The following is a 24,543-nucleotide window of genomic DNA, read 5'->3' on the forward strand; positions in this document are numbered from 1 at the left end:
AATATGTATACATTTATATTACATAATATAAATTATATTTATGCTGCTGCTAAGTCGCTTCAGTTGTGTCCGTCTCTGTGCGACTCCATGGACAGCAGCCCACCAGGCTCCTCTGTCCACAGGATTCTCCAGACAAGAATGGCACCCCACTGCAGTACTCTTGCCTGGAAAATCCCATGGGGTCGCTAAGAGTCAGACAGGACTGAGCGACTTCACTTTCACTTCTCAATTTCATGCATTGGAGAAGGAAATGGCAACCCAATAAATATAAATAATAAATCAGTTCAGTTCAGTCGTATCCGACTGTTTGCAATCCCATGAAGCGCAGCACGCCAGGCCTCCCTGTCCACCACCAACTCCCAGAGTTCACTCAAATGCATGCCCATCGAGTCGGTGATGCCATCTAGCCATCTCATCCTCTGTCGTCCCTTTCTCCTCCTGCCGCCAATCCCTCCCAGCATCAGAGTTTTTTCCAATGAGTCAACTCTTCGCATGAGGTGGCCAAAGTACTGCAGTTTCAGCTTTAGCATCAGTCCTTCCAAAGAATACCCAGGACTGATCTCCTTTAGAATGGACTAATAGTTCTTTATTATTTTAGATATAAGCCCTTTGTCAGATGTATGTATGCAGTATTTTCTCCCAGTAATTTGCCTGTTCATTCTCTTAACAGAACTTTCAAAGCAAAAGTTTTTAATTTTAATAAGGTTCAATTTATCCCATTTTTGTTTTTTGATGTCAAATTTAAGATCTCTTTGGCCCTAGATTCTGAAGATTTTCTCCTATGCTTTTTTTCCCTCTTTATTTAAAAATTACTCAATACTGTGTTAGTTTCAGGTGTTAAGGTTTCTTTTACAAACCCTAAGAGTTTTGTAAAAAGGTTTTTTCACAAAATTCTAAAAGAATTGTCGTTTTGTGTATTACATGTTCTTTGACCTAAGTTAACTTTTGTATAAAGTGTGAAATTTAGATTGAAGTTCATTTTTTCCCCTGTAGATGTCCATTTGCTCCAGCACAACTTGTTGAAAAGGCTCTTCTTTCTCCACTGAATTGCTTTTGAATCTTTGAAAATTATTTGTGCATTTTTGCCTGGATCTGTTCTGTATCTTTTTGAATGCTCTATTCTCTGTTGATTATTGTAGCTATCATTATTTAAAAATATGTTGTTTACTTTCTGAGCATTTGGCTATTTGCCTATTGTATTTCTGTTACTTTGGCTCCATTATGTTCAAAGATACTCTGTATGATTTAAATTCTTTAAGAATTTTTGATATTTGTTTTATGACTCAATATGGTCTATCAGACTTTTTTTTCCTCTAAGTGTAATGTAAAGCTGATGACAGCTCATTGGCGGTATCCAGTGTATTTCCTTTGTCGAGGTGAAGAAATGTTGGTTTACAGAAAGAAATTGAATGTAATTTTAAGCAATTTACTTTTAAAGATGAACACAACTATTTAGCAGAGGATATTTTAAGTAAATGCAAAATAACAGCTGAATGGCTTTATGTCAAAGACTAAGATATATGTTTTTTATGGGTGTCCAAGAGACAGAAAATATTTCTTTTGTATTCAGCCTATGTTTTTCCTATATGGTGTATTTTGCAAAAAAAAAATCCCACACAGCTTGATAATTTTTCTACCTTTTATAAAAGATAGACCCTGTTTATTCATTTAGTAGATGTAGAAATTTGGTCTATAATTGAACATCCTAGTACTCTTGCCTGGAAAATCCAGTGGATGGAGGAGCCTGGTAGGCTGCAGCCTATGGGGTCGCTAAGAGTTGGGCACGACTGAGCGACTTCACTTTCACTTTCCACTTCCATGCATTGGAGAAGGAAATGGCAACCCACTCCAATGTTCTTGCCTGGAGAATCCCAGGGACGGGGGAGCCTGGTGGGCTGCCGTCTATGGGGTCGCACAGAGTCGGACACGACTGAAGTGACTTAACAGCAGCAGCATGGTCTATCTTGGTGACTGTTTTGTGGGCACTTAGAAAAACTGTATTCTATTGCAGTTTCGGAGAAGGCAATGGCACCCCACTTCAGTACTCTTGCCTGGAAAATCCCATGGACGGAGGAGCCTGGTGGGCTGCAGTCCATGGGGTGGCTAAGAGTCGGACACGACTGATCGACTTCACTTTCACTTTTCACTTTCATGCATTGGAGAAGGAAATGGCAACCCACTCCAGTGTTCTTGCCTGGAGAATCCCAGGGATGGGGGAGCCTGATGGGCTGCCGTCTATGGGGTCGCACAGAGTCGGACATGACTGAAGTGACTTAGCAGCAGCAGCAGCATTGCAGTTTAGTGGAGTGTTCTATACATATCTATTAGGTCTTGTTGATTGGTGATATTCTTCAGTTCCTCTATATCTTTGCTGATTTTCTGCCCTGTAGTCCTGTCAGTATCGTGTTGAACTCCCCAGCTGTAATTGTGAATTTTTCTATTTCTTCTTTCAGCCCTGTCAGTTTTTGTTTCATTCTGCCCACCTCTCCGCTGCCATGCTGCATGTGGAATCTTGGTTCCCTAACTGGGGATCATGGAAGCATGGAGTCTTAACCACTGTCTGGACATCCAGGGAAGTCCTTGTTTCATGTATTGATATTTTAAGGCTCTGTTGTTCAGTGTAGGCACATTTAAGATCACTGTGTGTTCTTGATAGATTGATCCTTTTATCAGTATGTAATGTTCTTCATTGTCCCTAATAATTTTTTCTTTTGCTTTAACATCTATTTTATTTCATATCAGTATAGCTACCCTATTTTTTTTTAAACCGTTGCCACAATTTTTTTCCCCATCCTTTTATATTCAGTCTTCCTGGCATGTTTAAAGTGAGTTTCTGTTGACAGCATAATAACACTGGAGTGGGTTGCCATTTCCTATCCCAGGGGATCTTCCCAACCCAGGGTGAGTTGTATTTTTTAAATCTGTGTTGCTAATCTCTGTCTTTTGATTGATGTGTTTAAACCATTTACAATTAGCTTACTATATGTTAGCACTTAAGTATAGCATTTTATTGTTTGTTTCCTTTCTGACCCTCTGTTTCTCAATTTCTTGTTATCTCCTCTTGCCTTCCTGTGGGTAAATGGAACAGTTTTAGCATTCTGTTCTTCTTTGTAGTGTTTCTGAGTGTATTTCTTTGTAGAGTTTTCTTTGTGGTTACTCTGAGTATGACAGTATACATATGTAACATCACTGCTGCTACTGCTGCTAAGTCGCTTCAGTCCTGTCTGACTCTAGTTATCAGTGTTTTATCTGATCCTTTTACCTGTCTTATCTGTTTTACTAGAAGCAAATATTGAAATCTTACTTCCACATAGGTCCCTATACCCTCCCCCACTTTAAAAATATGACTGTTTTATGTATTTCCTGTATACATGTACATAGAGCACCATTACAGGTGGTTTTATAAATTTTGATTTAACCATCACATATGATTTAAGAAACTAATGAGAAAGATAGCCTATTTTTACACATTCTGTTCTTTCCTGTCTGAAGTTCCAAGCCCTCTTCTGCTATTTCCTTTCTGTTGAAATTTCCTATACCCATTCTTTAAGGGTAGGTCTTAAGGCAACAAAATTTTTTGTTTTTTTAGTTTTTCTGCATCTGATTTGTCTTTACTTCTCCTTCATTCCTGAAGGATAATTTCATCAGATAGAAAATTTACAGCTTGTGGTCCTTTTCTTCCAGCATTTGAAAAGTTTTGTAACCTCCTGGCTCCTTGGTTTCAGATGAAAACTTCACTGTTGTTTGGTGTTTCCCTGTAGGGAATGAATCATTTCTCTTTGGTTGTTTTTAAGATTTGTTCCTTGCCTCTTGTTTTTAGAAGTTTATGATATGTTCTTAGTGGATTTCTTTGCGTCTATCATATTTAGACTTTGCTTGGCTTCTTAAATCTGTAGGTTTAGATCTTTCACCTAATTTAGGGAGTTTTTAGCTGTATTTCTTCAATACTTTTCAGCTCCACACTTTTCCCCCTACTTCTGGAACTCAGATACCAATGTTAGCTCTTTCGTTATTCCAAAGATCCTTAGGTCTCTGTTCAATTTCTTTTTTATTTTCTCTCTTTTGTTCAGATGGAATAAATTTTATTGATCTGTCAATTCAAGTGAACTGGTTCTATCCTCTGTCATCTCTACTACGGAGCCCTTTCAGCAAGGGATTTCTAAATTATTTTATTTTTCTGTTTTGCAGTTTCTGTTTCTTTTTCTATGACTTCTTTGCTGAGATCTTCTATTTTTTTCACTTATTACAGGATAATTCATAACTACTTATTGAAGCATTTTCGTTATAGCATCTTTAGAGTCCTTGTCTGATCATCCAAACTAAGTTGCACAGTAGCATCTAGATTGCGAGAGTCAAATTAATATTTGTCCTGTTCTTGATATAAATGATGTTCTGTTATATCGTGAACATTTTGTTTGTATGCTAGGATAATTTTTATTTTATCCTGGATATTTTAGATATTATGCTGACTTGATCCTGTTCAGATTTTCTGTCTTAGTAGGCAGTTGCCCCGCTTAAGTTTAACCTGTTGATTCTGGCCTGCTTTTGTGAGCTGTAGCTCTGACAACATTTAGTTTTCAGTGCCCTTGCAGTGCTATTCAGGCTTGTTTCATTCTTTGGTACTGCTGGGGCTTCCTGCTCAATCTATGCTGGTGTTTCCTGCTTGGAGAAAGATACCTGTGTCACTGAGCTGCCTTCCACCAGTGGGGGTCGGGGGACGAGCAGTACAGGGCCTGGTTTGCTCTTGGCTTCTGGGCAGAGGGCTGAGAGGCCTCAGGCCTGAGTCTGTCCTGCTGGGCAGAGGGCCTGGAGACAGCAGCCTCCTACTTTGTTACCAGATAGCCTGCCTTTGCCCCAGGTGTGGGCTAGGGATTAGGGTTCCCCAGTACACCTCTGTTATTCTTCCCCTTTACTGGTCTTTGGTGAGAGAGAGAGAGCAGACTTAGTTTTTGTTTTGTGTATTCAGTCTATAGGTGTTGGTAGTTCTGGTTGGTAGTCACTCACCTCTCCAGGGCCCAGTCCAGGCTACATGGAAGATGAAAACCCAGGAGGGAATTCACTGCGGTGACCTTCCGTCCTTAATTCCTGACATCCCTAGACAGTTTACCTTTTTTCTAGCCTTCAGAGTCCTTTATGGCATCCAGGATATTTCATTGTATTTAGAGGGGAGGAGCTGGGGAAATTGAGGGAAGTAGCCATCTTGTCTAAGGCCAGAAGTCCCCTCAGTAAATTTTTAAACTTTGAATAAGAATTTCAAAGTAATATAAAATATTAATGAATAATAGGAAATATATGGCCCAGTGTTTAATTATATATTATAAGTCATTAGAGATAAGGATATGGGTGAATGACGGCCAAGGGCTGAAGGTAAGACTTCCTGGAGATGAAGTAACTTGAGAAGGCCCTTATTGTGAAAAACAAGGTCATAGTTGAAAGGAGCAATATGAACAGGAAGGAATATGGAAAACAACTGAGGGAATTTGCCTGTCTTAAGCAAAAATTATGTTAGTGAGTAATGAGAATAGAAAATAGGATGGTTAGACTCTGGTGATATAGAGGGCCGTGAAAGTCTACAGTAATATTGGATACATTGAAAAGTGGAGAGCTGTCCCAAAATTGTAAGGAGAAGGAGTGACATGAGTGAAGTTTAAGCAAAATTAGTTTAAAAAAAATACGGAGAAGGCAATGGCACCCCACTCCAGTACTCTTGCCTGGAAAATCCCATGGACGGAGGAGCCTGGTAGGCTGCAGTCCATGGGGTCTCGAAGAGTTGTACACGACTGCGCAACTTCACTTTCAGTTTTCACTTAGATGCATTGGAGAAGGAAATGGCAACCCACTCCAGTGTTCTTGCCTGGAGAATCCCAGGGACGGGGGAGCCTGGCAGGCTGCCGTCTATGGGGTCGCACAGAGTTGGACACGACTGAAGCGACTTAGCAGCAGCAGTTTAAAATAGATGTCGTGTGGTGTTAGTCACTCAGTCATGTCCGACTCTTTGTGACCCCATGGACTGTAGCCCGCCAGGCTCCTTTGTCCATAGGATTTTTCAGGCAAGAATACTGGAGTGGGTTGCCATTTCCTTCTCCAAAATACATGTGTAAGGTAACTTATATTGGGGAGAAACTGATCATTCAGGAGCCAGTTATGAGTTTGTCCTGGTTTTCTAAGTGTGAGGTGGTACCTGTGACTATGAAGTAGTTGAAGCGGTAATAAAGAGGAAGTGGATTCAAAAGTGAACATGATGGGACTTGATACCTGACTAGATATAAAAAGTGAGACTTGATTCATAGACTGTCAGCTTTGGTGAGTTCTCTTTTCCCAGGTACTTAATTAAATATAAGTAGGAAACTTTTAAAGAATAGATTTTGCTCTGCAGAGAAAGTCTTCTTTCTCTGTTCCCTTCCCACCTGCATATGTAATTTGAGAAAAGCTAACTGTCCTCAGGCAACTGATTAACACCTTTAATCTTTTTCCAAGCAACATACTGTTACCACACATTCCGAAATTGTTATTATACATGTTAAAAGATGTCCAGCCTCACTAGTAATTAAAGAAATGCAAATTAAAACAACAAAGTTTGTTTTTATAGTACAGTTCAATGCTGTAAGGCTTTCATGAAGTAAGGCTTACACATATTCTTATTTTTTTCTGATGGAGTAAATTGGTATAATCTTTCAGGAAAGAAATTTAGCAGTATGTAGCAAGTTCAGTTCAGTTCAGTCACTCAGTTGTGTCTGACTCTTTGCGACCCCATGGACTGCAGCACACCAGGCCTCCCTGTCCATCACCAACTCCCGGAGTTTACTCAAACTCATGTCCATTGAGTCAGCAATACCATCCAACCATCTCATTCTCTGTCGTCCCCTTCTCCTGCCCTCAATCTTTCCCAGCATCAGGGTCTTTTCAAATGAGTCAGCTCTTTGTATCGGGTGGCCAAAGTATTGGAGTTTCAGCTTCAACATCAGTCCTTCCAATGAACACTCAGGACTGATCTCCTTTAGGATGAACTGGTTGGATCTCCTTTCAGTCCAAGGGACTCTCAAGAGTCTTCTCCAACACCATAGTTCAAAAGTGTCAATTCTTTGGTGCTGAGCTTTCTTTATAGTCCAACTCTCACATCCATACATGACTATGTATGTTGTAAAAGCCTTTACAATGTTTAAGTACTTCTGCTAGGAATTTATAGTAAGGAAATAAATGCAAAAAGGCCAAATGTTATGCAAAGAGGCCAAAGTATGCCAAATGTTAGCAATGTCCCTAAATTTTCACAGTTATAATTGTATATAAATGTATAGTAGTAGGAGTGAATGGTTAATACAAATACGATGGAATATTACATAGCCTTTAAAAATAATGTTTTAAGGAATTTAATTTTAATAACAAAGTAAATACTTCCAGTTTTTAAAAAACTGCATCACAGATGCTATTTAAATTCCACCTAAAACAATTTGAGGACTTCCTGGCAATCCAGTGGTTAAGACTCAATGTTTCTACTGCAGGGGACACAAGTTCAAACCCTGAGCAGGGAGCTAAGATCTCATATTTCGTGTGGCATTGCCAAAAAGATAATAATCAAAATTTTTTAAATAAATAGAAGAATTTGGAATAAATCTTCATAATATTTTTATTTGTCTATAATTTATATTCGGCATCCTCCTATAAATAATTTGAAGCAACATTTAGATCACTGTCGCAGGTAGGTGTAGAAAGAAAAAATAAAAAGAGTTAAAAGGCCTTTCTGCATTAGTTCAGGGAGTCAAATAATGTATCTTCATGTTAACTACTATTGCTCAGAGAGAGGTTATGCAGAGAAAGAACCTGTGTATGTAGGGACACAGTGGAAAGAGTGAAAAGAAAGAGTAAAAAACTTAGGTTTATTTCTTTTGCTGCTGTTGGCCTGCTTTGTAACTTTTCACAATTCATGTCGCCTTAATTACCTCCTCTGTGAATCAGAAAAGGTAATCTTGCTTTGTCTTCTTCACATGGATGTTATAATACTTAATTGATGTAGTTTCTACGTGTAAGAACTTTGCAAGCTAGAAAATATTATCCAAATTTTAATTGTTATTTGTGACTTGAGAATAGCATTCTGACCCAACACAAGAATTATTATTAATATGTTTAAGAAGGAAATCATGAACTTATTTAAAAACAACCAAAGACTTGAGGGATAGGGTATGTGGAAATGGATGGTATTTTATTCACAATCTACCTGTTTTCGTTTTATAGCTATTTTAAAACAGTAAGGAAAACACAGTCCCCTTGAGGTCCTTTTACTCTAGCAAGAATTCAATATAAGATAGTTTTTTAAGAAAAAGGTAAAATGTTTTCATTAGTTGTTCTTTCCAGTCTATATTTGGCATTCAGGCTACAGCTAACTTTTACAGTGTTTTACTTCAAGGTGAGTCTGTTCTACTTAAAATTATGTATGAGCTTCTTAGAAACCATTCTTTTGTAGAGCCAATTAAAAAAAAAATTTAAACACAGATAAGTTGAAAAAACAGAACAATGGAAACCACTTTTACACCCTTACATAGATTCACCAAGTGTCACTTTCTTCATCTTTATTTCTATATACATTGGCATACACGCTCACTCCCCTTTTTCCAGTGTATCCAAAAGTAGGCCAGAGCCATCAGAAATGTGCTGTTTTAATGATCATTTTATCTGCTGTTCAGATGCAGCAGAGCAACATGATTCTTATAAAGTTTATTCTATAGTTGGTGCCATCTGTTTGTGCTTATTATCTGAAGTCTTGGGTACATTTTATTGGAGGCAGGGATGCTCGGATTAAAGTTATCCCTATGCAATGCCTCCTAAACTTATAAAGTCTACATGGTCACAAAAGGAATATTTGACTACTTCTTAGTAAGTTTAAGTAGTAAGAGTACTACATACTTTTTAAATGTCTTTGTTGTTCTGTAACAGGCTGAAATAGTCAAGTTTTATATTTTCAAGCAGCTTAGAAAAGGAAAAAACTCAATGTTTTCCATGGAACATTTGTTAGAATTTGAATATTTCATTGGACCTAGAATGTTTGTTTATTGTTATAAATCGATGCTATCTGATAGAAGATAACCATCCATTGTAATCATTTAGTCTAGGTATGACTGCAACCATAAAAACTATACTTTTTTTTTTTTTGGGCAGGAGATTTTGATGAATTCACTCAAGACAATAATGACATTATGTTGAAAAACATAGCAGAAGACCTTCGGAATTGCTTACCTCTAGAAACTATGCTTTCCTCAGAGCATCTAGCCCTCCAAAAAGTAAATATATTAAATTCATTTATTCCTAGTGCTACTTGAGGTTTCTCCTATTCTTCTCTAACCCCATTAGCCTTTCCAGTCTAATCATTAGTCCTGAATTCTGCTTTTTCATTTGGTGCTTCATCCATTTCCCCAATTCTTCTGAGTCGGTAATCCTCTGGTTCCCTAGTACCATTCATTCAAAAGATATTTTTTGAGGGTGTCCTGTTTCCCAAGCAGACCCCACCCCACCCCAAATCAAGGCCCAACAATACAACAGTAATCTGTCCCTGCCTATGTAATTGTCTTGGTTTTCTCTGCCCTGTTCCATTTCCCTGACTTTTATCAAGGGTGAAGTTCACTCTTTTGTTGATTCTTTATTATCGTTGAAGTAGAAGGGATCAAACTTCTTTTTGCTTTGTAGCTGCTTGCTGTTATATCATGTACTACCAGCATTAAGTGCTATTATTTGTAAGCATGGAATTTTACTAAACATTTTTTATTATTTGAAAACTTTGCTTCTGGGAAAAGATTACTTGCCAAGTATTTTGATGGATAAGTCCCTGTCATGTAGGACTCAGAAGACGTGGTATTAGTTTCTATTCTCCCTCTGAACTAACTAGTGTCGTTTCTTGGGAGAAATCTCTCTGGGTATGTTTCCTTATTTGTAAAGTATATTACTTAGGATGGACAAAATGATCTCAGAATACTCCTTTCAACTAAAATTTTTATCTGTTTCTCATAGCCATGTTTTGCATCATGACATGGTCAAATAGCAAGTTGCCAGTGTCTCAAAAATAGCATGAAAGCAGAGCTGAGTTGCTGACTTCCATAAGCGAAACTTGTCTTTCTGGTTGTTGTTGCTCTCAGAACTTCAGCATATGAACCACTGATGTTTTGCCTTATTTAGCAATAAAAAGAGACTTCTTTGTACTCTGTTTCTTTTGATGTTTTTCTTCTTTCCACCAGATACAGCAGCAGCCAGAACCCACAGTTCACGTTGATGCATTCCTTTACGATGAAGACTTTATTGATTCATTATGTGAGGAAGGAAAAATGAGCAGAAACTACTGTGTTGTGTGCGGCTCACATCAGACGGCACCTCTAGGTGGGCACTCCAGCCTGCAAACCTGACGACTTCGTGTGCGCTTTTCCTTACATGTCATGACTATGCAGATTCTTGACCAGGCATTCACTGTTTTTGTTTTTTTTTTTAAAGCAAAAGGCCAACCTGCAACCTAGCTATTACCAATTACTGAAATCAGAGAAACTAAATAGAAACATTGTCCAGGGAGGTTAGGCCACTTCATGTCCCCCACGGGAGTATTTCTGCTTTTTACTGAACATATTTAATAGGAGGTGACTTCTCAGGTCCTGAAACTAATTGGAAGTGGTTGAATATAGGAAAACTAACTCATACTTTATATACTCAAAAAAGATTTACATTTATCCATAGCGGTGATTTATTTATAGTGAGAAATATAACTGCCAAGGGAGCTGAAAACTTTCTCCCCATAAAACTATCTACTTGTGAAGTCAGATAGTAATCCAATATTGTTGGATGGGCGTGAACTTAGAGGACAGAGATGGATAATCTTGAGAGTTTATGCAGGCCGTGATTTGACCACATGGAGCATCTCCTGTCTGTAACACAGGACAGCTCTAGTAATAGTCTCCTGCATGTCTGTCCCTCAAATGCAACACCTGTGTTTCAAACAGGAAACTAGACTGACTCCATGCTGCTAAGATGTAAACTCTTCTGTTACTATATCTTTTGTTCAAACGGGATATGATTGTCTAGGGTATACTTTAAACGTGCTATTTCAGTCTCCCTGCCAACCTAGATGTTGAGGCATTGCTTAGAGTGGGTGAGTAGTAATGTGCTCATGTTACTAATCTTAGATATTATTATTCTCAAAAGTTCACTACTACCAAATTTGTAATATGTAGCTAATACAAATTTATTGTACCTGTATTATAGTTGGGGGTGAAACTACCCTGGTTTACTGCTTTAAGATTCTATTTTTAAATAGTGCTCATAGTTGCCATTTGAAGTGGTTGAAGTTCACAGAATAGAAAAAGACTTAGACAAGAACAATAGAGGGGAAATTAAAAACTGAATTCTAACTATAACACCGTATCAGGTCTGATGTACAGAAATTTATAGAAGAGCTATGTTCGACAAAGAAAAATTTGGAGATTAGGATGCATTTTCTCATAAAAATCAGATTATAAATAGTGACTAGGTGCCCAGACCAGCCCAGATAACTACAGTGACTGTGAGAAAGCTGTGACGGTGTGGGGCTCTTCTTCCCTATATGAAAGGAGCTTGTCAGCTTTAAGACACTAATGACGACTGTAGCCTAGGGCAGAAGCACTGATGTGGCAAAGAGGGCAGTGAGGACGAGGGGAGATAAGGACTGTGGTGCTCAGTGCCCTTGCACCCCACCACCTCCAGTGTTACTTCTGAGGACTAGTCACCCTTTTTTTCCTTCTAGGGATTAGCCTGCTTGCTTCCATTTTATTTGCCACCATTCATTAGTTATGATCAAAATTTCCTGACCATTAGATTATGTACTAGCACACAATAAAGAAAATCTTTGGGTTACCTCCATATCAGAAAAAACAGACTCAGGCTCTCCCAAGTATTTCATTATAGAAATAATGGAGTGAGAAAATGGGCTAGGAGGCTAGAAATTATAGCAATTAAACTAAGGGAAATAACAATTTAGGAGTGTCTTAACCTCCTCCCATACCACCCATCTCCAGCTTTTCAGACCACGCTTTTAGGTTGGCCAGGGTGCCACACTCCAGAGATGGTCATTCATTTGGTAGTTTACAGTCTATGTAGCGAGAGGTGGCGGCTCTGTGGATGGCTCTGGGGTAGAATGAGGAAAACAGGTGCTATGGGAATTAGGAAGCAGTCTCAGGGAAAAGCGGTTCATTGGGAGACGAGGAAGGGAAAGGCCTAGGCCACCCTAGAGGGTGGTAGAGAAAGAGATGAGAAGCATGGGGGTAAGGACAGCCAGCTGAGTAACCGTTTTCTAGTGGCCTAAATGTCAGAGATTGCGTGTTTATTCTTGTGTCTTACAGTTCAGAGTGAATGAGTGCAAAGTTATCACACTAATGTTTTCTAAATAACCTCTGAATGGCTTTCATCAATTAAGAAAAGCATGAAATATACTTTATAGGTGAAAGAATTAGAAGTACAGAATGGAATTGTTAATCCTCAAGCAAAATTTAATGTTTGTTCTCATTCTCCAGGATTTATTTCTCATTCCTTCTCTCTCATGGAATTGAAATTCATTTATCATCACGTACTCCCCGATCTGTCGGGAAAGGTCTTGGTTGACGTTGGCTCCAGGCTTGGCACCGTCCTTTATGGGGTAAAGTCCAACTTGTGGACATAGGCAACATTTGGAAACACTTTCTTCTTCTAGCAACAGTTTTCCTGCCACCATCTAAGGTGACAGCTTGGCTTTATTTATTAGAGTAATAGAGTAATATGGTTAAAATAGTGTATTGAATTTGGACTTTTCAAAGGCCAGCTCTCTGATCTCCTTTTCTGGTTTGTCTCTGTCACACAAGTGAAGGAATTTCAGCAAAACGGGAACAGATGGCCCTCATAACACTTTGGTATTCTGTCACTCACTCACCGTGCTTCTAACTCCATTTTCTGTCCTGTCATAAAATAGTATAGCACACTGAGCTTTGATAAGAGCTCTTATAAAACTGACAAATTCGCTCGACTAGGGAATTGCTTACAGCCATGAGCAAATCACTCCACACCCCTGGCATCAATATCCTCACCTGTAAGTGAGCAAGGCAAATGATATCATCTTGGACACAGGACACACCGTGGTTTTCAGTGATTCCAAAGTCTGAACGTAGATTTTTGTGTCTGAGATATCAGTTCAATGTGACTCTTTAAAAAGAATTCAAATCATGAATATTTTTAATATTCTTAAATGGTTTTATCAAAAAAACTGAAATGTGGTTTCTGGTTGTCATTAGCAGACGTGTTAAAACATGTGGCCAGCAGCAGTAGAAGTTCATGCCAGGAACAGGCTCTGTCTGTTCCCAGCATCACTGCCTGCTCTAAACAGAAACAATTAACCCTTTCATGCTTCATTTATTTTTCAGCATTGACTTTTATTCTACAGTTAGAAAAGACAGCCATAATAGAAAGTACAGTTTATCAGCTGATTTTGCTTGGCGAACATTAGAGATTATGATTGTTTACCATATTTTGTCCACTCTTGTTTATTTTTTTATTTGTTAGAAACAAATATAGCTGAATAATTGTGACTGTGCAAGTGTTTGGTAGCATCAATGAGTTTAAACATATGGTCATTTTCCTCTATAGAGGTCCCTGATTCAGTCAACAATATTTCTTTTTTGAGTACATGCATAAGCTTTGTTGAACATAATCTAAATATATATGGTGAGCTATAAATATAAATTGAGCTTACAAATAAGTGTTAGTTGATGTAAAATGATCTTCAGAATATGATTTGACCTCTCCTTCTAGATTGTTTTTGTTATTACAACCAAAAATAGATAGGTAATAATACATAGTCTGTTTTTGATGATCCTTGTTAACCGATGGCCAGTTATCTTTGATGGACTTACCGAACAGCAAGCTGGCTTCCATAAGCTAAACAGGACACACCTCCTGCCACCCACATCTTATGTCAGACTGTGCTGAGTGTCCATCATATTTCCGATAGGTTAACACCGTCCTTACTTTGCCCTGATGTAACATTCCAAGAAATTACAGAAATAGGGTATTAAAGAAAGAATCTATTTGTGATCACTTTCCTTATTTCCAATTTTGTTGAATGCAGCTTTATCGAGAAAAGTAAGAAATCAATCCTTAAAACCATTATTACTTTATTTTTATGCTTTTAGGAAGTTTAGCCTTTATTTGGAAAAAATGTATTCTTCTACAAATATACATAAAGGGAGGGCTTAAAATAGTAATATTTGATAAATAAGATAAAATTACTTTTAAATAATGGAAATTAATAAACTACAATTGAGGTCTTGATGAGTAAGAGTCTAAGTTCTTGAAGTTGTTTTATATAAATTATATAGTTATTTATCTTTACTTTTATTTTTAGTTTATTGAATTCTGTTTTAAAAGTTTGACTTTTAAAATTTCAAGTAGAAAGAAATCCACAACTAAAAGTTAATTCTTTTGTATCATGTGTCTTCATATTTTAGGGTTATCTTTACAGTTCAGCATCACAACTGTATGGAGTAGAACTGAATGGAGACTTTTGCCAGTTGCAGGAAATGGTCATAAAAAAGTATCAGTTCACTGACAGAATAAAGGTACTTTTTAAAATATTTATTCTGTTATCCATTGTGTAGCAAATTTAGCCAAGATTCTTCTGCATTGGAGTTGGAAAATTTTTGAACCTATCCTTCATTGCTGTTGTATGGAAATAGATTGAGTTAATATTTTATAACAATAATGAAGATGAATTATTATCATTATGTTCCACTCACACTTTTCTCTTCCTCCTCAATTTATTAGAAAGTAGAATTTTTTTCTAAGTTTTTTCATATCAACTATAGATTTGTTAGCAGCAATTTTAAATATCTTCATGTTGTCAGATGTGTATTTAATTAAACCCTGAATGTTGCAAGTAAGCAAAAAGATTAAGTAATGCTCGCAGTTCTTTATCGTCTTTTATAAACTTGCAAGAGGAATTGTGGGTACCACAGAATAACAGTTCATGGGAGAAGGATCCCCTAAGTTGGGCTATGACAGAAATTTTCTGTTTTTTATAGGTAAGGGAAAAAATAACCAGAAAGGGGAAAGGAAGTTTTTTGGTTAATGCCATAGTCCTTATCATTTCACTAGTGATCCTACACTTCTAATGGCTGTGCAGAGAAGTACTGAGTATCTAAGGATCTCTGGTGTTCAGTTCAATCTAATATTCAAAGACATATCTTAGTAAGATTCAGAATCTAGCCTTCCCCTTTTTATAGAAGGAAAGCTTTTCATTCTCTTCCTCTTTTCATCCTTCCTTTTTTTCTCTCTCTCATCTTATAAATTGAGAGGCAAGTGATCAAAGAGAATTCATTGTCCAATATTAAATTTATAGATTTTTCTCACTATTCCATATTTAGTGAACAAAAACACACTGCTGTTACATAATAAATCACATAAATAACAGGAATATCAATTTAATTAGAAATCAAGAGGGTGGGAAGATTTGGGAGAATGGCATTGAAACATGTAAAATATCATGTATGAAACGAGATGCCAGTCCAGGTTCAATGCACGATACTGGATGCTTGGGGCTAGTGCACTGGGACGACCCAGAGGGATGGTATGGGGAGGGAGGAGGGAGGAGGGTTCAGGATGGGGAGCACATGTATACCTGTGATGGATTCATTTTGATATTTGCAAAACTAATACAATTATGTAAAGTTTAAAAATAAAATAAAATTTAAAAAAAAAAGAAATCAAGATTTAAACATTCTGAAAAATACCTCTGAATATTATTTATTTGTAAGACTTAAGTGTTTTTTTGGAAAAAAAATCATATAATACAAAAAACTTTTTCTCTTCTTTTAAAATAAAAGTTAATTTGCTTTGCTCTTGAGCAAATAAATATTTCTTCATGTTATCTTGCGTGTGTTCTACAAGACTTATTGATTATAGTCTAAGGTAATTTTTTGAGGTATATAATTTTTTAATAAATTATTTTGTTTGCTTTCTTGGATAGATAATATATTCAAGTAAATTTTGGATGAAGAGTCAGACAAGGCCAGTTAACATATTTGTATTAACATTTTACAAATTACTTTTTAAACTTTACTTAGTCCCATTTGATTCTGTGAATCAGGACAGATATTACTCCATTTTATTTGTGAAGACACTTGACTACCCAAATGTATAAACCTAGTTGATAATGCAGCCAGATTTGAACCTAGGTCCTTTGACTCATAACTACTGATTAAGTAGAAACAGCTCTGAATTAGGAGTGAGGAGAGTATAATTATGACTATATAAACAAGTCTATCTAAAAAATAAAGTTTTCACAAGTTTATGGTTTTTATTAGATATTAAGTATCTTCCATAGGCATTAGTATTAAATATACTGTACTTTCATTTTAAGAAGTGTGAATCTCCCTTACTGCCTGTCTCACAATGTCATTGAATGAACAGCTATTTCTTAAGTGGTTATGTGATATGGTGTCCTTGTTCTCTTCAATGAATTCATTCTTTAGGTGCTTCATGCAGACATTTGTACACAAGGTTCACTTCTGCAGAATGCTGATGTTATTATAATGAATAATGTCTTCGAATATTTTCTTAATGAGGCAGAACAGGCCAGGTACGTTATTTATTTATTTATTTTGGCATGGCCAGGCTTGTAGGACCTTCATTCCCCTACCACAGATTGAACTTGGGGCCCTGGAGTGATATTAAACTTTTTAGAAATGACCTCAACTCTCAGGAGATTATATTAAAGAAAATGTGTTATGTCTAAGTGAAAATAAAAATAAACTTTGGTTGTCTAACCTTGTAAAATATTACATCTGATTTTGAGGAGATAGAAAATGGTGTCATGCAATGTATGGTAAAAACCACTACAATATTGTAAAGTAATTAGTCTCCAATTAAAATAAATAAATACATTAAAAAAAAAAGAAACTGGTGTCATGACCCAAGCTTTGGCTTTGCGGTCAGGGATGCAAGAAGTTGTCAGTTCCCAGTGAGTCTTAAATTTTTTTCTGCCTCAGTTTTCTTTTCTTTGAAAAAACACATGTCCTTTGCTATCCTATCACAAAATGATGGGAATTAACTGCGTAAATGACTACAGAACAAGATATAAGAATATTCACCTAAAAAACAATGACTGACTACCAAATTTTTAAAATGTTCTTGAGATAGTAATAGTCGGTTCCTAGACTTTATTCCACTATTTAAACAATAGAAAAATTAGCAAATCTGTGATCAGTTTTTTATGTTTGTTTCTTTTTTTTTTAATTTTTGACTATACTACATTTCTTGTGGGATCTTAGTTCCCCAGGCAGGGATCTTACCCATGCTCTAGGCAGTGAAAGCATGGAGTCCTAACCACTGGACCGCGGGGAGTTCCCTGTGACTTTTCTGACTTCTCATCAAGACTTATAGGCTCCTCTAATTTGAAAATTCTTACAGTCCAAGACACTGATTTTCTAGTCAGTTAGGCTTATTAACTTATTTACCATGACATACGTGACTCTAGATATAGGAAACCACCTTTCCATACGCATGAAAGGACATTACATTCACGTTTGGATTAGTGCATCAGGGAGATTTCTACTGCTTAGAAATAAAAAGGTGTATAATTATAGACCATAAACAGTTAATATGGAGTAGATTCTTGAATGACTAAACCTCTGTCTGCTATCCCTTTACCTTCTCTCTCTCTCTCTCTCACACACACACACACGCACACACATCTATTACTTCTAGGTTAAGATCCGTACAAAATTGGCAATGTAAATTGTTTATAAAGAAACTTGTTCAACAGAAAACTAATCATATCATCAAAGAGCAGCCAGAATAGGTAATGATTTTTTGTTCACAGGGTAAAGACCAGAAACACAACATGAACAGTTGTTTTAATCATATTGCACTCTTTAAACTTAATTTCCAGTGGACAGAGTTTGTGTAGCTTTTTACCTTTTCAAGTTCTTGTTCAGTCCAGTTCAGTTCAGTCGCTCAGTCTTGTCCGACTCTTTGTGACCCCATGAATGTCAGCACGCCAGGCCTCCCTGTCCATCACCATCTCCCTGAGTTCATTCAAACTCAGGTGCATCAAGTCGGTAATGCCATCCAGCCATCTCATCCTCTGTCATCCCCTTTTCCTCCTGCCCCCAATCCCTCCCAGCATCAGAGTCTTTTCCAATGAGTCAACTCTTCACATGAGGTGGCCAAAGTACTGCAGTTTCAGCTTTAGCATCATTCCTTCCAAAGAACACCCTGGGCTGATGTCCTTTAGAATGGACTGGTTGGATCTCCTTGCAGTCCAAGGGACTCTCAAGAGTCTTCTCCAACACCACAGTTCATAAGTATCAATTCTTCGGTGCTCAGCTTTCTTCACAGTCCGACTCTCGCATCCATACATGACCACTGGAAAAACCAACTTCATGACCAGTGGTCAAAACATTACATAATGGTTAGAGAATGAAATAATACCAACATTGCTGCTGCTGCTAAGTCGCTTCAGTCGTGTCTGACTCTCTGCGACCCCACAGACAGCGGCCCACCAGGCTCCCCCGTCCCTGGGATTCTCCAGGCAAGAACACTGGAGTGGGTTGCCATTTCCTTCTCCAGTGTGTGAAAGGGAAAAGTGAAAGTGAAGTCGCTCAGTCATGTCCAACTCTTAGCGACCCCATGGACTGTAGCCCACCAGGCTCCTCCGTCCATGGGATTTTTCCAGGCAAGAGTACTGGAGTGGGGTGCCATTGCCTTCTCCGAATACCGTTATAAGAAGTTAAAAGAGAAAAGCACCTTAAACTCTTGGAAGATTCATAAAGGAAGATTTTAAATGCTGAAGAATGACAGATATTACTGGTCAGCTTGATACTGGAACTGCCGCATGCTTGTGCTATCTTGGAAAATTCATTTGCAAACTCTGCATGACTCACCAAATAGGTATTGACCCCATATGTTCAGTCACTTCTCCAAATTAGTAAAGTGCAATGAATTTTAAATATATATAATTAATTATCTTCATGAATGACAATACACAGGAGAAAGTTTAGAAGATAAAGCATCCTGATATTAGAATCATTCTGACAGAACTGATCATTTACTTATATTATTCTATATTGTAGCAAGTAGAGTAAGTCTTAGTTTAAAAGGTACCTCTGTATTTTTCCAGTAAGTAAAACCTGTAAACTACTGCAATGACAACTTCTCAGAAGCAGCAAGTGCTATTTTTAGAGCCACGCCAAATCATGCTAATCAGCTTCTTCAGTCTTACTAAACAGACTTGAAAAAACATCATTTTTAGGGAACTGCATCAAAACAACAGACAGCTCTAGCCCAAGCACAGCAATAATTATTATCAAACATTGCTAGTTGGTTTTAGATCTAACCTGAGAAAAAAAAATTTGTTATCATTTTGCCTAATAAGCTCCAGAATGTACTAAACCCAATAGCCATTGCTGTAACTAGAGTAAATGCAAACAACATTGCTGCCCACCTGCCCCACTGCAAAGGGTGCACTTCCTTGCTTTGCTTGACCCCTGCTCCCCAATGGGGTGTACTGTCAAGGCTCCTGCAGTGTAGAAATTCCATTCGTGTCTGCACTACAGGCTAATCAAAACTGGTCAGATACTGCCTTCTGACACATACACGTGCACATGGCCTGCCTTTGTGCTTTAAACCTAGCTGATCACACTGAACTTCTCGGGTATCATATTGTCCACAAGGCTTTCCACTGACTATTTCTGACAGCCAAATAAAGTATGATTTCACTCTTGATGTTATTTTAAAAGATCTATATATTATATTCTTATTATTAGCCTTTGGTTGTTTTCTGGCTTCTGTGGCTTTTCTCCATGACTCTTTCCCACCCACTCCCCTCAGCTCTGTTCCATTCTGTAGAAAGTTTGACAGATCATAAAGAATTGAAGGGGCTTTAACCATGATCCAGCTTCGACATCTGTATCAGTTCTGAAAACTTTTTTTGTGGTCTTACTCACAATTGCTTGTATTAACCCTAATCCCCCATCTTGTTAAATCTCTCTCAGTATTGTAACTCCACGATTTTACCAACATCTCTTCAGGAACTGAATTTGCCAATTACTAGTATGTTGCCGCAGGTCAGTTTCCTGCAGGCTAACGTCTTTGCCCATCTGGATTTCTAGATATCACCTATGCTGCATATTCTTTTGTCATCCTCATTTTTAAAAAATATCTAGTACCTGGTAAAACCTAACATAGAAGTTTTTAATGTGTTATAGAGCCTGGGAATATATCTGCCATAATGTAAGGAAACAAGGGTCGTTGTTAGTGACAGTGCCAGGTCTGGAAGATTCTCTCTCAGGTCTTCAGGTATGTAAGCTTCTTTCCCAGCATTTTTATTGTCAAAACTTTTCTCCTGCTTTTTTCTGATAGCTGTTACACGCTATCCTAGAAATGTTCAGTCTGAACACAGTGACAACACTAGAAAGAGTAGCAAAACCTTATGGCTTAAGAACTGTTTTGTGGTTTGTTCACATTCCTCCAGAGCTCTGAGAGTGTCATTCGGATCCTGATCTAGATTCCTTTGCTTCTCCACCCAATTTTTCTAACTGTGGAGTTACAGTTTTAGGTTAACAAATGCTATTAAATATTTGTAAGAGACTGAAAAACACCCACATCATAACTTTTTCTCCAGTAAGTGGGCTGGAGGCCACATCCTGAGCACAGTTTAGCTTCTAGGTCAGTTTGGAATCTTGCTCAAGCTGCTTCTATATTCCTCAGATTCTCCATACAAAATAAGGTTGATACTTAATAATAAGATTCATCCTGATAAATTGACTCTTTTATAAAGGTAATTAATATTTGTAAAGCTCTTTGAGACCCCTCAATGAGATACTGTAGCATTTCTTAATACAGAATCATATTATCATTTTCTTTCATAATGCTTTCGTTTTGTATAACCTGCCAAATTTAAGTATCTTATTTCTTCCTTTAAGAAATTAAACTATCATGAATAATACCTTCTTTAAAAATTGTTGTCAGTCATCTAAATTACAGTCATGTTTACCATAACAGGAGAAATAATCCAAAGATACATGAAGACATGATGGTAATCTCCCCAGTTCCCTCCCCTTGACATCCCAACCCCGTGAGTGGTGTGATTCTGCCGTACTTTTCCATACTCATAAAAACACACCTTTAAAATGCATGCTCTCCAATTTATAATGTTTCTATGTATTGAAATAATTAAGTGATTTTCACTTACCAAAGTAAAATGTTTTTGAAAGAGTCCTTACATACAAATTCTTGAATAACATTATTGCTTTCCAATTTAATGAAACTTCTTTAAGTAGGTATATCCATTGGTGGCTCCAGAATTTCTGTGTCTTGGAGACCCAAGTTTGCAGTATGAAGAGAAGAGCCTGATGAAGGTTATAGAGGGAGATTAGCTCCTTTCATGCAACTTGTTAGCACCATCACTGTGTTTATATGAAGTTTCTCTGTGTACTCCCATTGTTGTTTTAATCTTTTATTGTTTAAGCTAGTTTATTAAACTAGTTATATTAAAATAATTACTCTATTCTATATGTTCTGTATCCCTTCAAGTTCCCAAATCAAGGTAAATTAATTAAGTCCCTGAATCCACAGGCCTGCCATTTACTATGACAAAGAATTGTTCATGTGGCACCGTGTAAAACTTAGTCCCTCTCATTGTAATACTAATCTGATTTCTTGAAATTGAAAAGAGTAGGTTCATTCTGTAATTTTCATATTTGTTTATAATATGAACAACTTTTTTTTTCCTCAGGTTAATATACAGTTATCTCCTTGGGTTGAAGAGATACCTCTGAACTATGATGTATTCCCAGAAAAGGATATTGACAGAGAAGCTCTTGAACAAATACATTTATACAAGATTCTCTGAAACTAAAATAGTCCTGCCTTGGTGTAAAATAACTACAAAATAATTTAAAAGAAACAGAATTTCATATCCTAACACACACTATTTCCTGTGTATTCCTTTCTAGTGTGTGTACATATGCTTGCATATTTGTAAATAGTTGTATGTATGTATATACAACTTTGTGTGATAATTATATTAAAATTTTATCTGAAAAAAAGGTTTCCCCTGGTTTCTTTGATTCTGTCAAAAATATAAACTTGTATCCTTTAGTCACCAACTCTGTATATGAAGTCCAGATATGACCAAAAAAAAAAACATCAGTAGTTTCTATCATGAAAGAGGGGGCAAGGGTAGGTGGAGATCTCATTTCTTAGATCGCTATTCTGTAAGATTCCTGTTGTACACACCTTTATCTGAGGAGACTAGCACAAAGACTAAAATAAAAAATTGCAGTTGCTAGGAAAAAGCAAAACTAGAAAGGTAAACTCTAAAATATAAATTGAGGTTATTTCTGTGGTAGAACAATTACTGGTAATTTATTGTTTTTTCTGTTCTTTTCTGGATTTTCCATTTTTTTCTAAAATGACTGTACTTTTGAAATCAAGAAAAGCAAAACTTTTTTTTAAAAACAAGAATACAATGAAACATCAAAACTTGAACACTTACTAGTTCTAGTAATTTATATTTAGTATTGCATATAAGTTACTTTTTTATACTAAACTAATCCACATTTTGGTGTTGCAGAACCTTTTGGAGATCTGTCTTTTGAAAGGGATTTATTTAATATACTTTTTGTCATCACTTGCTTATGAAAAATTTGCAGTGGTAGTCAACTCAAACTTTTAAAAGAAAATTATAGACCAATAACCAAACAAAATGCTAAAATAAAAAAATGGGAGTTTGGAACTTTACTATTGATATTAGTAAGGTTAATATTTGGGACCTGGCTAACTGTGGTGTTGGAGAAGACTTTTGAGAGTCCCTTGGACTGCAAGGAGATCCAACCAGTCCATTCTGAAGATCAGCCCTGGGATTTCTTTGGAAGGAATGATGCTAAAGCTGAAACTCCAGTACTTTGGCCACCTCATGCGAAGAGTTGACTCATTGGAAAAGACTCTGATGCTGGGAGGGATTGGGGGCAGAAGGAGAAGGAGATGACAGAGGATGAGATGGCTGGATGGCATTGCTGACTCGATGGACGTGAGTCTGAGTGAACTCCAGGAGTTGGTGATGGACAGGGAGGCCTGGCGTGCTGCGATTCATGGGGTCACAAGGAGTCGGACACGACTGAGCGACTGATCTGATCTGATAATATTAAATATCAGAATAAATGCTGGATTTCCAATAATATCTTGTTCATTTCCAATAATTTATTATTTAATGGTAACCTATTAAACACTTATCATGCTAGTCATCTAAAAAGAAATCACCATAAACTTCTAGCATCTTTGAGTAACAATTGATGGATGTTTCCAGCAGGCTGTGCAGATTTTCTGAGATTAAAGTATTTTAAAATAGCTGGAAGCTGTTATTTATGTGATTGTTTTAATCTATTGGTTTATTATAGTGAAGTTGCTCAGTCAGTCGTGTCCGACTCTTTGCGACCCCATGGACTGTAGCCTATCAGGCTCCTCCATCCATGGGATTTTCCAGGCAAGAGTGCTGGAGTGGATTGCCATTTCCTTCTCCAGGGGTTCTTCCTGACCCAGGAATCGAACTCGGGTCTCCCTCATTGCAGGCAGACGCTTTACCGTCTGAGCCACCAGAGATAGTAACTTACATTTAAGCACTTAAATTTCAGACACAACAAAGCATACTAACAATAGCAAATAGAGTATTACATAAGAGTCAATAATCATTCATTAAAAAATGAGTTTACTAATATGACATAATTATAACACTTAATTGAATTTCACTTTATGCTGTGCCTATTCGTAAGAAACTGGTCGCCAAATTCTGAATCCCATCTGCCTAATGTTGATTCAGCTGCTCCTCAGAAGCGTGACCCTCTAAAGCAAAATCTGATGCTGTGGCCCTGGGTGAGGGGAAGAATGCCCATTCCACAAGGCCTTGACTGGACGGAAAGAGCAATAGCAACACTGGATCATGGTGGGCAAGTCTGTAAACCTAGTTTCAATTCATTCAGCCCTCATCTGTAAAATTAAAAGTCCTCAGTTGTTGTTAGTGGAATACAGTCAAGAGTAAAGATTATAGATGGTTTCCATAGAGATGTGATTTAAATTACAGAAAAAATGGATGGTTGTTTAAATACTGTTGTCACGGCTATGATTTTAGACGTTAAACTATGGATCTTTAAGTTGATAGAGCAGAAAAAAAGATGTAAATGGTCTAACATACTGGAAAGTATCCTGTGTGATATGTATATGCTTAACACATTTTTAAACGAATGCTTGAGGCAAATACTAGAACTATAAGATATTGAAGAGACATTCCTATGCCAGTATTAATAGTCTGTAAGTGGAATTATTTAATCTTTAAATGTCTTATTTTTCTGGAGATGATTACTGTATATGCAGAAGCATAGAGGATAATATTGTATTGTGACTATAGTCTGGAATGGGGCTACGTGAGTCTGGCAAAGTGAATGCATGCCAGATCAAAAAGGGCATGGTATGCCAAGGAGATCCCATCTTACTCTAACTTAGGGTGAGCCATTCAAAGTT

The 24,543-nt window shown here is 37.1% G+C and overlaps 1 protein-coding gene across 11 annotated transcripts in view; it reads left to right on the top strand.

Annotated features, from left to right (window-relative positions):
• Positions 1–21,952, top strand: part of LOC147349263 (uncharacterized) — a 29,147-nt gene extending 7,195 nt beyond the window's left edge. For 4 of the 11 annotated variants that reach the window (XM_086363604.1, XM_086363607.1, XM_086363603.1 and 1 more), the window contains 7 exons: positions 9,151–9,272; positions 10,221–10,359; positions 12,516–12,637; positions 14,478–14,588; positions 16,500–16,606; positions 20,235–20,325; positions 21,764–21,952. In XM_086363604.1, coding sequence (XP_086219730.1) covers positions 9,151–9,272; positions 10,221–10,359; positions 12,516–12,637; positions 14,478–14,588; positions 16,500–16,606; positions 20,235–20,325; positions 21,764–21,880 — 809 coding nt within the window. In that variant the 3' untranslated portion in view covers positions 21,881–21,952. Of the gene's footprint in view, positions 1–2,453; positions 2,902–9,150; positions 9,273–10,220; positions 10,360–12,515; positions 12,718–14,477; positions 14,589–16,499; positions 16,607–20,234; positions 20,326–21,030; positions 21,541–21,763 lie in introns of those variants that run through there. The other 7 variants (XM_086363609.1, XM_086363606.1, XM_086363605.1 and 4 more) reach the window with 4 other exon arrangements.
• The last annotated feature ends 2,591 nt before the right edge of the window (positions 21,953–24,543 follow it).

Source organism: Bos grunniens, chromosome 21 (genome assembly GCF_055505025.1).
Source record: "Bos grunniens cultivar Pamir isolate PY7600 chromosome 21, Bosgru_T2T1.0, whole genome shotgun sequence".
Lineage (NCBI taxonomy): Eukaryota > Metazoa > Chordata > Mammalia > Artiodactyla > Bovidae > Bos > Bos grunniens.